Consider the following 12,425-nt stretch of genomic DNA (forward strand, 5'->3'; position numbering starts at 1 on the left):
TATATTGTGTTTGTGTAGGTACTAATTCTGACATGTTAGTAATTTATAATATTTTGTGAATATCTACTCAATTAGTTCTTCCATATAGTTCCATCACTGATGTAGTGATGTGACATCATACTATAAAATGTTGTTAATTGTTATAATTTAGCTTAGAAAATTATACAATTATGGATAATTATTCATAGTTGATGTTCAATTTGGTAAATAAAATAATTATAGAACATGGTTTAAAAATCGTTGAAGTAACATTTTATCAATAGGTATAATAAAGTTTTTATTAATTTTTTTTTTTTGCATTTTATTGAAATTCAATACCATCAGGAACTTTATCTATATAATATAAAATATATAATTTAACAATGTATTATTACCATGGGATTTCTGATTTACATGATAAATAAAAATACACAATAACAAATCGTTTAAAAAACTAATTAAAAAATCAAAGACTCTGAATGGTTTTAAAATGGTTGGACACATTTGATTCTAACAGTCGCAACCTGTCCCAGAATACCATGCTTAAAACAACGTGGGGTCCGAGTCGGAGGTAGCAAGGGACGACGCCTTTGTAAAGTCCATAGATTCCTTCTTGTCTAAAAGTCTTGGTCAAACATTCCAAGTACGACGAGTATAAAAGACCGCGGCCTCTGGCATCGACAGCTACAGTTAAAAAACAAATATAATATATTATAATATGCGTATAGTATGATCTATATAGGATCCTATAGGCAAAGTTATTAAATATATACAGGGGGATTAACTAAGTAATAAGTATGTATCATATCTACTATTTATTTTTATTTATTTATCATCGTAAATATTATAATATTAATCTTATTTTATATTATAATCTTCCAGACGACCAAACCCATTATGTTTAGCACCTGCACAAAAACTACTCATTCGAATATCATAGGATTTTTATTGAAGATATAAATTAAGGACACTCTTTAAGAGTTAAATGGAATAAAAATCTAATTATTTGAAATCATATAGTCATCAATGAATCACTGCATTGAACTGTATCACTGTATATACCTACGGTCAATCAGAAATCCAATTTTCAATCAATATCTATATAGTAAATCCTGGTAGCTATACTTGGACACTCAGCCACCAATCGTTTGGTAATCACCATATTACCTTAGAATATAACTACTTCTCCCTTCTTTGTGTATTATAAATTTATACAGAACGCTAGTATATATATGTATATTATTGTGCATATGTTTCGGAGTCATATATATGAATAATATTGAATTTAGGTAAATTATACGAGAATGACCCCACATGTTATATATACCTTGGTTATAAAGCCTGGTGGATACCAGATCGAATGGCGCCATCACTATTGACATCAGTACTCCACCCGACATGCTGCATATGAGGGTGCTCAGGAATTTCTGATCTTTGGTCAACACACCGTGGTTGATGAGCGATTCGTTGAGTAAGCTTATCGTGCTCAATTGTGTAGCCGACGCGACACCAATACGTACCATGGCCCCAGTGGCACCGCGCCATAGCCCGTGGACTACGCCGTACTTCCGGTACAACGTCAGTAGACCGTTTATAGTGCTGGTGGTGTTGTGTTGATGGCCAACTGCGATTGATTGAGCGGAAAATGATTGTAAGTGAATTTTTAACTAAACAAAATCCAAACCACATACATAAATAAAAAAAAATATAAAAATCTGCAGTAGACTTTTGATCATAAACAAATGCACACTATCGTGAATAATATAAACCAGTTATAGTGGTTATTTATTAAGGATGGCTAAGCCACTGAGGCATACAATAGTCGTATTGAGTGAAGTGAAGCATAGAGCTTCTGACTCCCTTAGAAAGCTCCTAGAGCTCCTAGAAACTACTGGACCAATCTTAATGAAACTTAATATTTATTTCAATAATTATAACTGAAGTGTGCATGAATTAAGTTTAGTGTTTCTAGACGCTATGATTAATTATTTATGATTAATTTAATTGACTATAGGGCAGGGGTGGCTAACTTTTTTTGAGTCAAGTGGCAAATTTTTTTTAATCAAGGTTTTAAAAGTTTTCCACGTGCCCAAATTCGTAAATACTAAATAGTACAAAATAAATATATAATAATAATATAGTAATGTCATACATTTTACATAGGAATATTACAATTTATTATTTGCGTGCCATTGAAATTTGACCAATGTGCCACCTTTGGCACGTATGCCGTAGGTTCGCATAATCTCTATTATCGGGCATAGCCGCATAGGTTATAGTTTCCTTTACCCGACTTTCGTTTACGAAAACACCCAGTTGTGTGGATGAGTAATTAAAGACTCAATAAAAACATATGAAAATACCAAACTTAATCTATGCACCCAATATATAGTTATTGTTACGCTTATTGAACTCGTATTTAACTGACTCATTGGACTCAAATGGTCCGTTTCTTAAGTGTGTTCAATAATCGAGGACTACTGTATATTTTAGTTTAATGAAGATTGGTCCAGAAATTCCCTCTACCCAATAAAAAGACGATGTTCTGACTGTTCCACGTACACTGCCAAAACTATCATGGCTTAATACGTTACGTTTTCATGGTGTCTTCGGACTAAAATGCACAGATCACGGGTGTACGAATAAATTATTTTTTTAAATTCGCATTTTAAAGATAGGTTCACATTGGGAATTTGATATTAAATATGTAACTATTATTTTAGTAGACTGCTCGTCTAAAATATTATTATTTTCGTTACATGAAATTTTCAATTTGTAATATATTTAGTTTAATAGAATGTAGAATATTTTTCTATTTAATGTTGGCGTATAACATAAAATACATCATATAATATTGAATGATCAGTTTTTTTATTAATTAGAATTTATGAGTATAAAATTAAGATAAACCTATGCCTTTCAAACATTGCAACTTTGCTCACTGTTAAAGGTAGTACCTCCTTATGTGCATTGACAATATGGAGATTATAATACTGCCGCCATTTGCTGGCTTTTACTTGAGGACTATATTTTGACATTAAAATATTTTTTTTATGATTTTTGATAAAATTAAATAAGTTTTTATTTTTAATTATTAAATGAATAAGTTGAATAGAAGGTATTACAGTAAATTTATAAATTCGATCCTTTTCACTTCACAACGATTTTAAGATACGCCCATATGTTAATGTATATAAATGTATGATTATTGTTAATTGCACTCACCATGCCCAGTGGACTACCTAAAAAGCCACCTAACATGCCGGCTCCGCCTCCAACAAGCGCGGACTTAATCAGCGAAACAGTTCCATCACTTTTAAGTATCCATTTTTTTTTCTGTGCCAGATCGAAAATGCCTAACCTCGTTCCATTTAAGAATACTTGGTGCCCCATGGACGGTAACAGGCCTTTTTGCAAAGCTAGCGGTCCTTCATTTTTTGCCACTACGTAAATAGCGTGAGCGAAGTTTCTATAGTGGACTTTATAGTTTCCCACTTTTTTCAGCTCTCCTTGTAGCTGAAACCTGGTTTTTATTACTTCCAATGGATTGGTGAAGCACACAGCGCCACTGGCGCCCAAGGCACCTAATATAAATTCCATTTTACGCCATTCCTAAAAATATTTTAAAGATATTAGTGATATATTATAAAAACAATTACCTATTTAATTTACAGACAATAATATGTATGAATCTGATCCTATATTAATATTTAACTGTGTAAAGTATAATTATATACAATTACAAAATTACAAAATTTAAATTAATATTTTCATATTAAATGCTATTATGTTAATGTGCATTGCAATTAAAATTTTTAAATAATTTGATAAAAAAATAAAAATTATACTATTATAACGAAATAATAGAACTTATACTATATACGGTTACTGCGAATTAACAATAATTTAGGTTCGCACCAGATAAGTAAATATCAGTATTGTGGAGCATGTCTTCATTAGTCTTAGTCATCTACTCGTCTATAATTATCTTAATTATGATAGTATATAATCATATAAATGTATTAAAAGGTCGACCACACATTAGGTATTTAATAACACGTGTTTAATATAATAATAATGTTAGTATGTTACCATCATTAAATTTAAAACGATTAAGTATTATCTCTTATAGTGTAACTTATTTTTTTTCTTTAGACAAGATCATAATTTATGTCATAAAAGTTTATTGCTACACAATTTTTATGCTGTTATTCCCATATGTTTTTTAAATAAATATTAAAAATTTGGTAATGCTATTACGCAGCTAAAAAATCAATTTTTGTGTAAAATATAACGATCTAATAAATAATGTTATATTGCAAATTGTTCTGAATGTCAAACTATTTTTCCTTTATATTAGGATATTATATAAATAATTATCAATAATAATATAGGTATTAGATAATTTAAAATGAGTACCAATCTTGATTTAATTGTGTCGATGAATGATATAATATACAATAAAATACGTAATTACTGTACAACACCAGTCGATTATTGAATTTCAGAATTTGTTTTCAAATTTTAAATTTTAAATAATATATATTAGATTGAATAATCGAAGAATCATAACAGAATAATACCAACAGTTAGTATACATACGGATACGACTACTCACTGCGTAATAAAAATATATAACAGTATATATAGCATGAGTAAGCCTAGACAGTTGATAAGTTAATATAATTTGTTAGGTATATCTATTTGGTATGGTGTTTATTTAACATTTTTAAATCTTCTTATGTCGGGATGTATGAACAACCACTAAAAATGTAATGCATCAATAGTATACAAATGGTCCCTTAAACGTGATTTATTAACTATAATTTATCAATTAAATAAGTATTAGTAAACCATTAAATTAATTAAATTTTTATGAAATTCTACATTATATATAATTAAGCCTAAATGTATTTGTATCAAAATAAAACTGTTTTTAGAATATTTTAAGTAAAACTATTGTCCTACATTCCTAATAAATAATAATACTATATTATATTGTAAAATGTTATCAAAAACCATTAATATTATGGCTATCATAAAATTTGACAATTTTTGCTACATATCACCAAGACTTAACTATAATTCTGAATAGTAGATAATAAGTATACTTATTAAATTCAATTTAAAAGTAGAAATCAATTTATTCTTTAAAATAATATATAATTTGAATAAAAATTATAAAAGGTAGGTACGTTAATTAAAATGTTATGCTTTAATTATCTATAAATTATTTTAATTGACTGTATACTACAATTAGTACAATTTAACGATCATCAACGTCATCAATATCTATTATCTATATGGATACATAATTCTGAATCAAAAAAATCACAATATTGAATTATATAACGATATTTTTAAGCTGTGAATATAAAACTTAATACGGAATTTATTGAAAAAAAAAAATCTTTAGGTTGATTTGTTAAAAATTTCAAGTGGTTATTTGGATTATTGTATAAAAAATGACAATATATATTTTAGAGTATCATTATCAAACATTTTTCAAGTGGGTGTAAGTTACACACCGTGTAACAGTACTATTTGTAATGTACATTTGTTAAATAGTCTCGTTACACCTTATATATCGTAATATTACTTGAAATGCTCTTCAACATTTCAACACGACCACGTGTCCACGTGTCCACGTGTATAGTTTAGTTTACGGTCAACGGTTAAATATAGAGTTGTATTACTGTAGTCAACTGCGAATGATAGGTATGTGATAAAGTGTAATTATTGCAAATATCACAAATACCTAAGAAAAAAATAATACTTCTGAGTAATAAAACTTCAGATTATAATGATGACATCCTATATTTGTGTAAATTGGCAAATTACCTAAAGCAATACAATCGACGCAGTTACAACTTACAAGTAAAGACACACATCGTCACATATCGTACGCCAACCTGCAAAATCGACAAGATTTGAACATCCTAGTGGGTATAGGTACTTTAAAAATTACAGTACACCAATAAATCTACTTGTATATTATAATTTTATAAATATATTTTAGGAATGTTAGTTATCGATATGTATACTCCTTTACTCCTTTTATACTTCTTCGATATTTTTTTCCATATAGTAATTATTATTATAGTTTTGTAATTAGTTATATTGAAAACAACGATTAATTTACCAATAGGTACCTACATTTAATTAAATACAAAATTAATCTTCTTCTTATAATCGAGCCCGGTGCTAGACTTAATAAATAATAAATAAATAATAATAATTGTTAATAGAACAAAATATATAGGTACACTCGTAAAAATAAAGATCTGAATAAAGAAATCAGAGAATTCACTTTGCGTGTAGTAGATTTCGAGTGTATTAAGAATTGAGTTGGAAACTGTAGTCTGACTAGTCTGTAATGGATGTGTTGAATTTGAATTCAATGATACATTGATAAATCATATAGCACGAGAATTAAAAAAAAAAAAAAAATTATTAAAAACTTGTTTGGACTGTATTTCGATTATTTTTTTGACTTTTTCATTTATTTTTAACCCTCCAAAGTATATATCAATTAAATACAATTTTCTTCCAGAAACCACCATCAAAGTTAAAAATTCTAGCATTTTCAATGTTTCAATAACCAAGAGATGATAAGTGATAACAGACAAAAAAACTCATTATTGTAAAACCAATACATTTAAAACTCAGCTAAGAATCTGAAAGCATAGTAACAACCTACATAATAATTAATGATAATCTGTATATTTTATCTTTATGCGTGCGAAATTTACTAATCAATAATATATACCTATCAAGCACGGATATAAATTCTTATAAAAAAAATAATAATAGAACTTCAAAATAATCAAGATTACTCCAAAATACCTCAAATAATAAAAAAAGAAATAATAATAAGCCCCACGAGGACAAGCACATAAACACAGACTCTAAATAGTACTATTGAATATCTAAATGAATTCCATAAAATATTTACTGATGCCTCCAAAAATTATGAAGGGGGACGGGTAGGAATAGCTTTAGTAAAAGAAAATCTACGAACATCATTCAAATTACCTACATGTTCCAGCCATCAGGCCTATTAAGTTCATTAACAAAAATCAAAATCAAAAATACATTATTCTAAGTGACTCGTTAAGCTCCTTCATTAGTGTAAAAAACAAATTTAATTCTAGTGACATAGCAATACAAAATTCAAAACAGATTAGAGGAAGCAAAAAAAAGAAACAATACTATAATCCTTATATGGGTACCTCCAGGACACAGGAATAGATGGCAATGAAAGGGCAAATAAACAAGCCAAATTTGCTATCCGCTTAAATGACGCAAAATTCATAAACATTTCCCAGTACACTGACGTAAGAAAACAGATCAGACAAAACACATTCTCCCTTTGGAAAAACATTTGGAACATCCAAACAAACAAATTAAACCAAATTTAAAAAAAACTGTATTAAGATGGAAAAGAAACCCAAACATTAGTACCACAAATTAAAAAAAAACTGAATTGAGCTAGAATTGGACACTCAAAATTGATTCACGGATATTTTATGGCGAAAAACGAACCACCCATATTATGTCAAACTTGTGGCACCACACTCAAAATTAAACACATTTTTGAAGAATGCAGAATATACCAAACACAAAGAGAAGAAGTAAATATAAGCCACGACATCGGAATAAGTCTAGGTCCAAACCCTGAAAACGAATCCAACACAATAGAATTTTTCAAAACAATAAAAACAATAAAACTACTGTAAGTCACAACTAAAATATTGTTAGACTATTTAAATTATATAATTGTATTTTACTAAAAATGTAACGCTAGTGGCCCGTGTTGTCGAACCGGAAATTTATTTATGTAAATTTCAAGATCAATAAAAAAAAACATTCTTATAGATTTTTTTTAACTAGTAATAAATATACGTACTAGTTTATTTTAATTGTAATTCAAATGATTGGCTTACTGATGTGTAATTTAAGTAAAACATAATACTATATTTTTTAAATGTTAGTAATATTAGCTTAATTTATATAGAAAAAAGAATAGTACCTAGTTTTAATTAGAAAAATGATTATAAGATTACATCATATCGCCTCACACAAGTGTATAATCAATACATTAACAGTACGACTTGTGAATGAATAAACGAACGTTATCGACTAAATTAAATTACTACTAAATACTATAGACTATAGTCTATAGTGTACCTACTGTAGAGATCAAAATAAGGCTGTAAAGGTAAAATATGAAACAATGTAATAATTTAAAGAGTTAATCAAAACAGTATAGATGATTATACGTATTTATTTCTATAGTCACGTAGAATTTATTACCTTTATTAGACTTGAAACAAAAACGATCGATCGCCCGCCGCCAGCAACTTCAACACGCGGACTTGAAACGAGTAGTCACCACCAACCGACTGACGGCCAATAGCAACTCCATATTACACAGAACACGAACAAATCGTGAATTACAACTGACAAACGAGCGAGCGAGTGCCGAGCGTGTGGTGGTGCGCACGAGGACGAGGTTACGCGACGACACTCGTTAACGGCCACGGCAAACGCTCAGCTGATTACATTAATAATATTTTGTCACAACCTTGACAGTGATGATGCCTATAATAGCCCAGCACCAGTAGCACTTCCTTTGATCACTACTGTTTTTTTTTTTTTTTCAAAGTTTATTAAGGCTTCAACAACACAGGTTTTTAGCCTACTTTAGTTAAAATTTATACAAGAAAAAGAAAGGAAAATATATATATGTATACATTAAATTTTGGAATACATTTTACTACATTATTATAGTTATTATTTACAATGGGTGTTTAGTGTTTATATTATGGAAAAATGTACTGATTGCAACTGTGTTTTCATCTTTGAAGGCTTGATAGAGTGATGCTGGATTTTGGAGTATCTTGCGTGCTTCAGTGAATTTGGGGCAGATGATTACGATATGTTCAATTGATAGAGTTACGTTGCAAGTATCGCATATGGGTGCTGGTTCTTTTTTGATGAGATGTACATGGGTTAAGAAAGAGTGGCCTATTTTGGCTCGAGTAATTGTTACTTCGTCTTTTCTTTTTGTGCCGGGAGGATGGTTTAATTTCTTGACGAGTATTTTGGTATTTCTCAGTTTGTTGGTAAGGGGAATATTTTCCCAAAAAAGTTGCCATTCTTCCATTATTTTCCGATGGATTGTGCTGAGGATTTCAAATGAGGATGTAGAGTTGATTTTAATGGACTGTGGAGATGTAATGGCTTCATAGGCTGACGTGTCTGCTTTGATCACTACTGTTTTACGGCTTTTATTGAAGTATTCGCATATTACACCGCGATTAAACATTATAACAGGTACGATTGATAGTTTTGATCGAAATTCCTGAAACAAATTTCTAAAAGATTTGTCAGACCATAGATAAATTAAATAGGATATTAATATATCAGGCATGTTGCAATTGTTGGAACGCAGCCAGTAGAATTGTTGTAATTATTGTTGGGATCCGCGACCGAGTCTGGAATGAAAATACGATATTTAATCAATCATAAATTCGTGTTGATCAATACTTATAAAGTTATAGACGAATAGACGATATTACTGTATAGTCATAATTATATAATAATACTTAAAAATGTATAATTGATTATTATTTTAAGCAATTATTAAACGCGCATTAAAGCGGATGTTGTATATTATTATAGATTTTGATCAATGCATTTTTCGTAATGGCACAAATCCTATACAGGCATGTCATTGCCCATAGGTATACTTGCCAAATTATGATCGCAAGAAGACAAAGATCAGCACAACAACGTAATATTGTAACAAATCAACATCCAACATATGTACATATCGTGATTTACGATTGAGGTAATTAGAAATTAATATTAATCATATAATATATGTTTGACATCCATTGTTTGTCATTGCCAATTTCCGCAGCCGTATACTTAACCACTAGACATTCTCGATACCTACCTAATCATAATTTATTATTTAATCGATCATAGATTTTAAGCATATTGTTCATTTGTTCAATAATTTAATTTAACCGATTGAAATATTTCTATCTCACATTTAGCAGCGCTAATTGAAATGCGTAACCTTTCAGTATAATTATCAATAATAATTCATAATTAAAACGTTCAAATTATATAAAAAGTAGATATACATTTTAAATGGACGTGATAAATTAATTTGTCATCACCGTTTATTTTTATTACAGATAGTGTAAAATAATAATTTATTATAAACGTTCATAATTATAAATGAGTGAAATGTAAACATTATACATTGAATCTTGCGTTTAGCCACCTGTAACTGATATCTATTCGAAAATAATGCAATAGTGCCCGTAACCATTGTCGTATCTATGGGGGGGGGGGGGGGTGCTTTGGGTCTTTAGCACCCTCTGAGTCGAAATTAACCTATCCGTCTCTCAACTGGCCTAGACCCACACCACCGAATACATATTTTGATAGTGTTCAATAATTTAAAAATAAGTTCTTAGGCAAAACGAGATATAGAAGTACATATTAGAATATTATACACGATTTTCATAGACTTGGGCCGGGTGCACACCAGTGAGAAAAACTGCATAAACCAATTGTATTCCCACAACAATAACCTGGCCGCCCACTTCGCATTGCTTTGGTGTGCACCAGTGCACCGGGTCTTACGTAGTTTTTTCGGATTAAGTCATTATTTGATTAGGTGATCACCGAGATTTAAAAAAGTTACAAAGCAGTACAATTTTATATAACCATAAAATTTTGATTAATCAAAACTGAGTAACTTATTTTACTGTATAGTTTAGTAGATATTATAGTAAGTTATGACTTCTAAGTTATAAGTTATGACTTATTGTGATGTCGAGTTTTAAATATAATATTCCCGGTTTTAACTGTTTTAAGGAAAAGTATTAGAATTTTTTTAATTAAGCCCCTTCAAGCATCTAATCTAATTCGGTACTAGTAATCGTCTTTGAATATTAAGAATGAAGTAATTTCTCTGTTACACAAATCTTTGATACCTAGGCAGAAAGTAAATAAAGTAAAACCAATTACACACATCATTGCAGAATCAAGACATCTTCACATCATTCAAAATCTAAAATAAAAAACATTTTTTACATTTCATTATAAACACATAATTTGTATTTCATTGAAGACACGTTACAGTTTTTATGTCCATGCTAATGTTAAAAAATAACAGGTAGATTGAATACAAACAAAATTTAATAGAAAATATTTGCAAGTTATTAATTTTATTACAGTGGATTACAACTTGTATTAATTTATTTACAAAACATAATTTTTTAGTTTGTAAAAATTATAAAATTGTATTACAATATATTTAACTATTATTGATTTGTTAATTTTTAGATTAATATTTGGCTAAAAATTATCTCCTGATAAACATTATTTAAAATAGTTGATTTAACTGTATATTACTTTTTAATAACTTGCATAATATATACAAATATTTTGCTGTTATCACAATAATGAATGGTCCAAAATTAAATATTAAGTAGAAAAAAATGGAGAATAGTTGAAAATAATTTGGAAAACATTAAAACATAATATTATACAAATTACAGCGTCAATTAAGTAACATGAATATTTTTTTTAAAACCACAAAACTGTATACAAAGATTAAGATCTTTACAATGGTTACAATAATTTATACAAATATATGTACGTAAATTATAAAAACCAAATAAGACAATCTATTTACATCACGGTTTGGTGGCATAGACTTCACATTAAGTACTAAATGACAATGATAACATTAATTCTTGGACATAATTTTAAAATTATGTGTTTATACATAAATTACATGAGTGTTTATACATAAGAAATGTCTTAATATTTATCACATTAAGAAAAAATATTTCACAACTATTTTTGGGGACACACAGTAAGCACACAACTAAATAATAAATTAAATAACTATTCATTAAATAGTAAATCAAATGCAAATAAAATAATTATTGGAATAATATATTATTATCATGAAGTTAGGTTTATTTAAATGCTTACAATTGTAATAATTTTTTTTAGTTCTCAAAAAATGCTAAGTTTATTTTTTATTGGCTAGGTGCCATGATTTACGAGTCTAATAAATTTAATAATGTATAATATTTATATTTTGTTTTATTAATAATTGCGTACGTAAATTATTTGATGATTCAATTAATTTGCAGTTAAAAAATAATATTAAAACAAGAAAAGTTTACTTAAATTATTTCTTCTTATATAAAAACTAACAAAAATGACTTAAAATGTTTAAGTTAAAACTTTATTAGGTTATTGAATATCAACAATAAAAATATATTTTTAAAAGAGTGCATTGACAAAATATGTTTTCATTTTAATACTAAAAGATATGCATCAGAATTCGAGAAATTAACCTATGTAATCAGCAATAATTTGCAATAAATATTGTAAGGAAATTATAA

At 28.4% G+C, this 12,425-nt stretch overlaps 2 protein-coding genes across 2 annotated transcripts; both read right to left on the minus strand.

Moving 5' to 3' along the window:
- Positions 1-251: 251 nt before the first annotated feature.
- On the minus strand, positions 252-8,455 carry LOC107163325 (solute carrier family 25 member 35-like). The gene is made up of 4 exons (XM_015510693.2): positions 8,296-8,455; positions 3,205-3,591; positions 1,307-1,646; positions 252-663 (listed from the first exon to the last, which is right to left on the minus strand). The coding sequence occupies exons 2-4, from the start codon at positions 3,577-3,579 to the stop codon at positions 446-448; spliced, it is 933 nt and encodes a 310-aa protein (XP_015366179.1). The 5' UTR covers positions 3,580-3,591; positions 8,296-8,455; the 3' UTR covers positions 252-445.
- A 229-nt stretch (positions 8,456-8,684) lies between these two features.
- Positions 8,685-9,512, minus strand: LOC149056187 (uncharacterized). Its single transcript, XM_089227456.1, has one exon. It carries the CDS (start codon positions 9,413-9,415, stop codon positions 8,780-8,782), a length of 636 nt encoding a protein of 211 aa, XP_089083582.1. The 5' UTR covers positions 9,416-9,512; the 3' UTR covers positions 8,685-8,779.
- Positions 9,513-12,425: the final 2,913 nt, after the last annotated feature.

Source organism: Diuraphis noxia, unplaced genomic scaffold (genome assembly GCF_037042655.1).
Source record: "Diuraphis noxia isolate RWA-SAM2 unplaced genomic scaffold, SU_Dnox_SAM2 contig0004, whole genome shotgun sequence".
NCBI lineage: Eukaryota > Metazoa > Arthropoda > Insecta > Hemiptera > Aphididae > Diuraphis > Diuraphis noxia.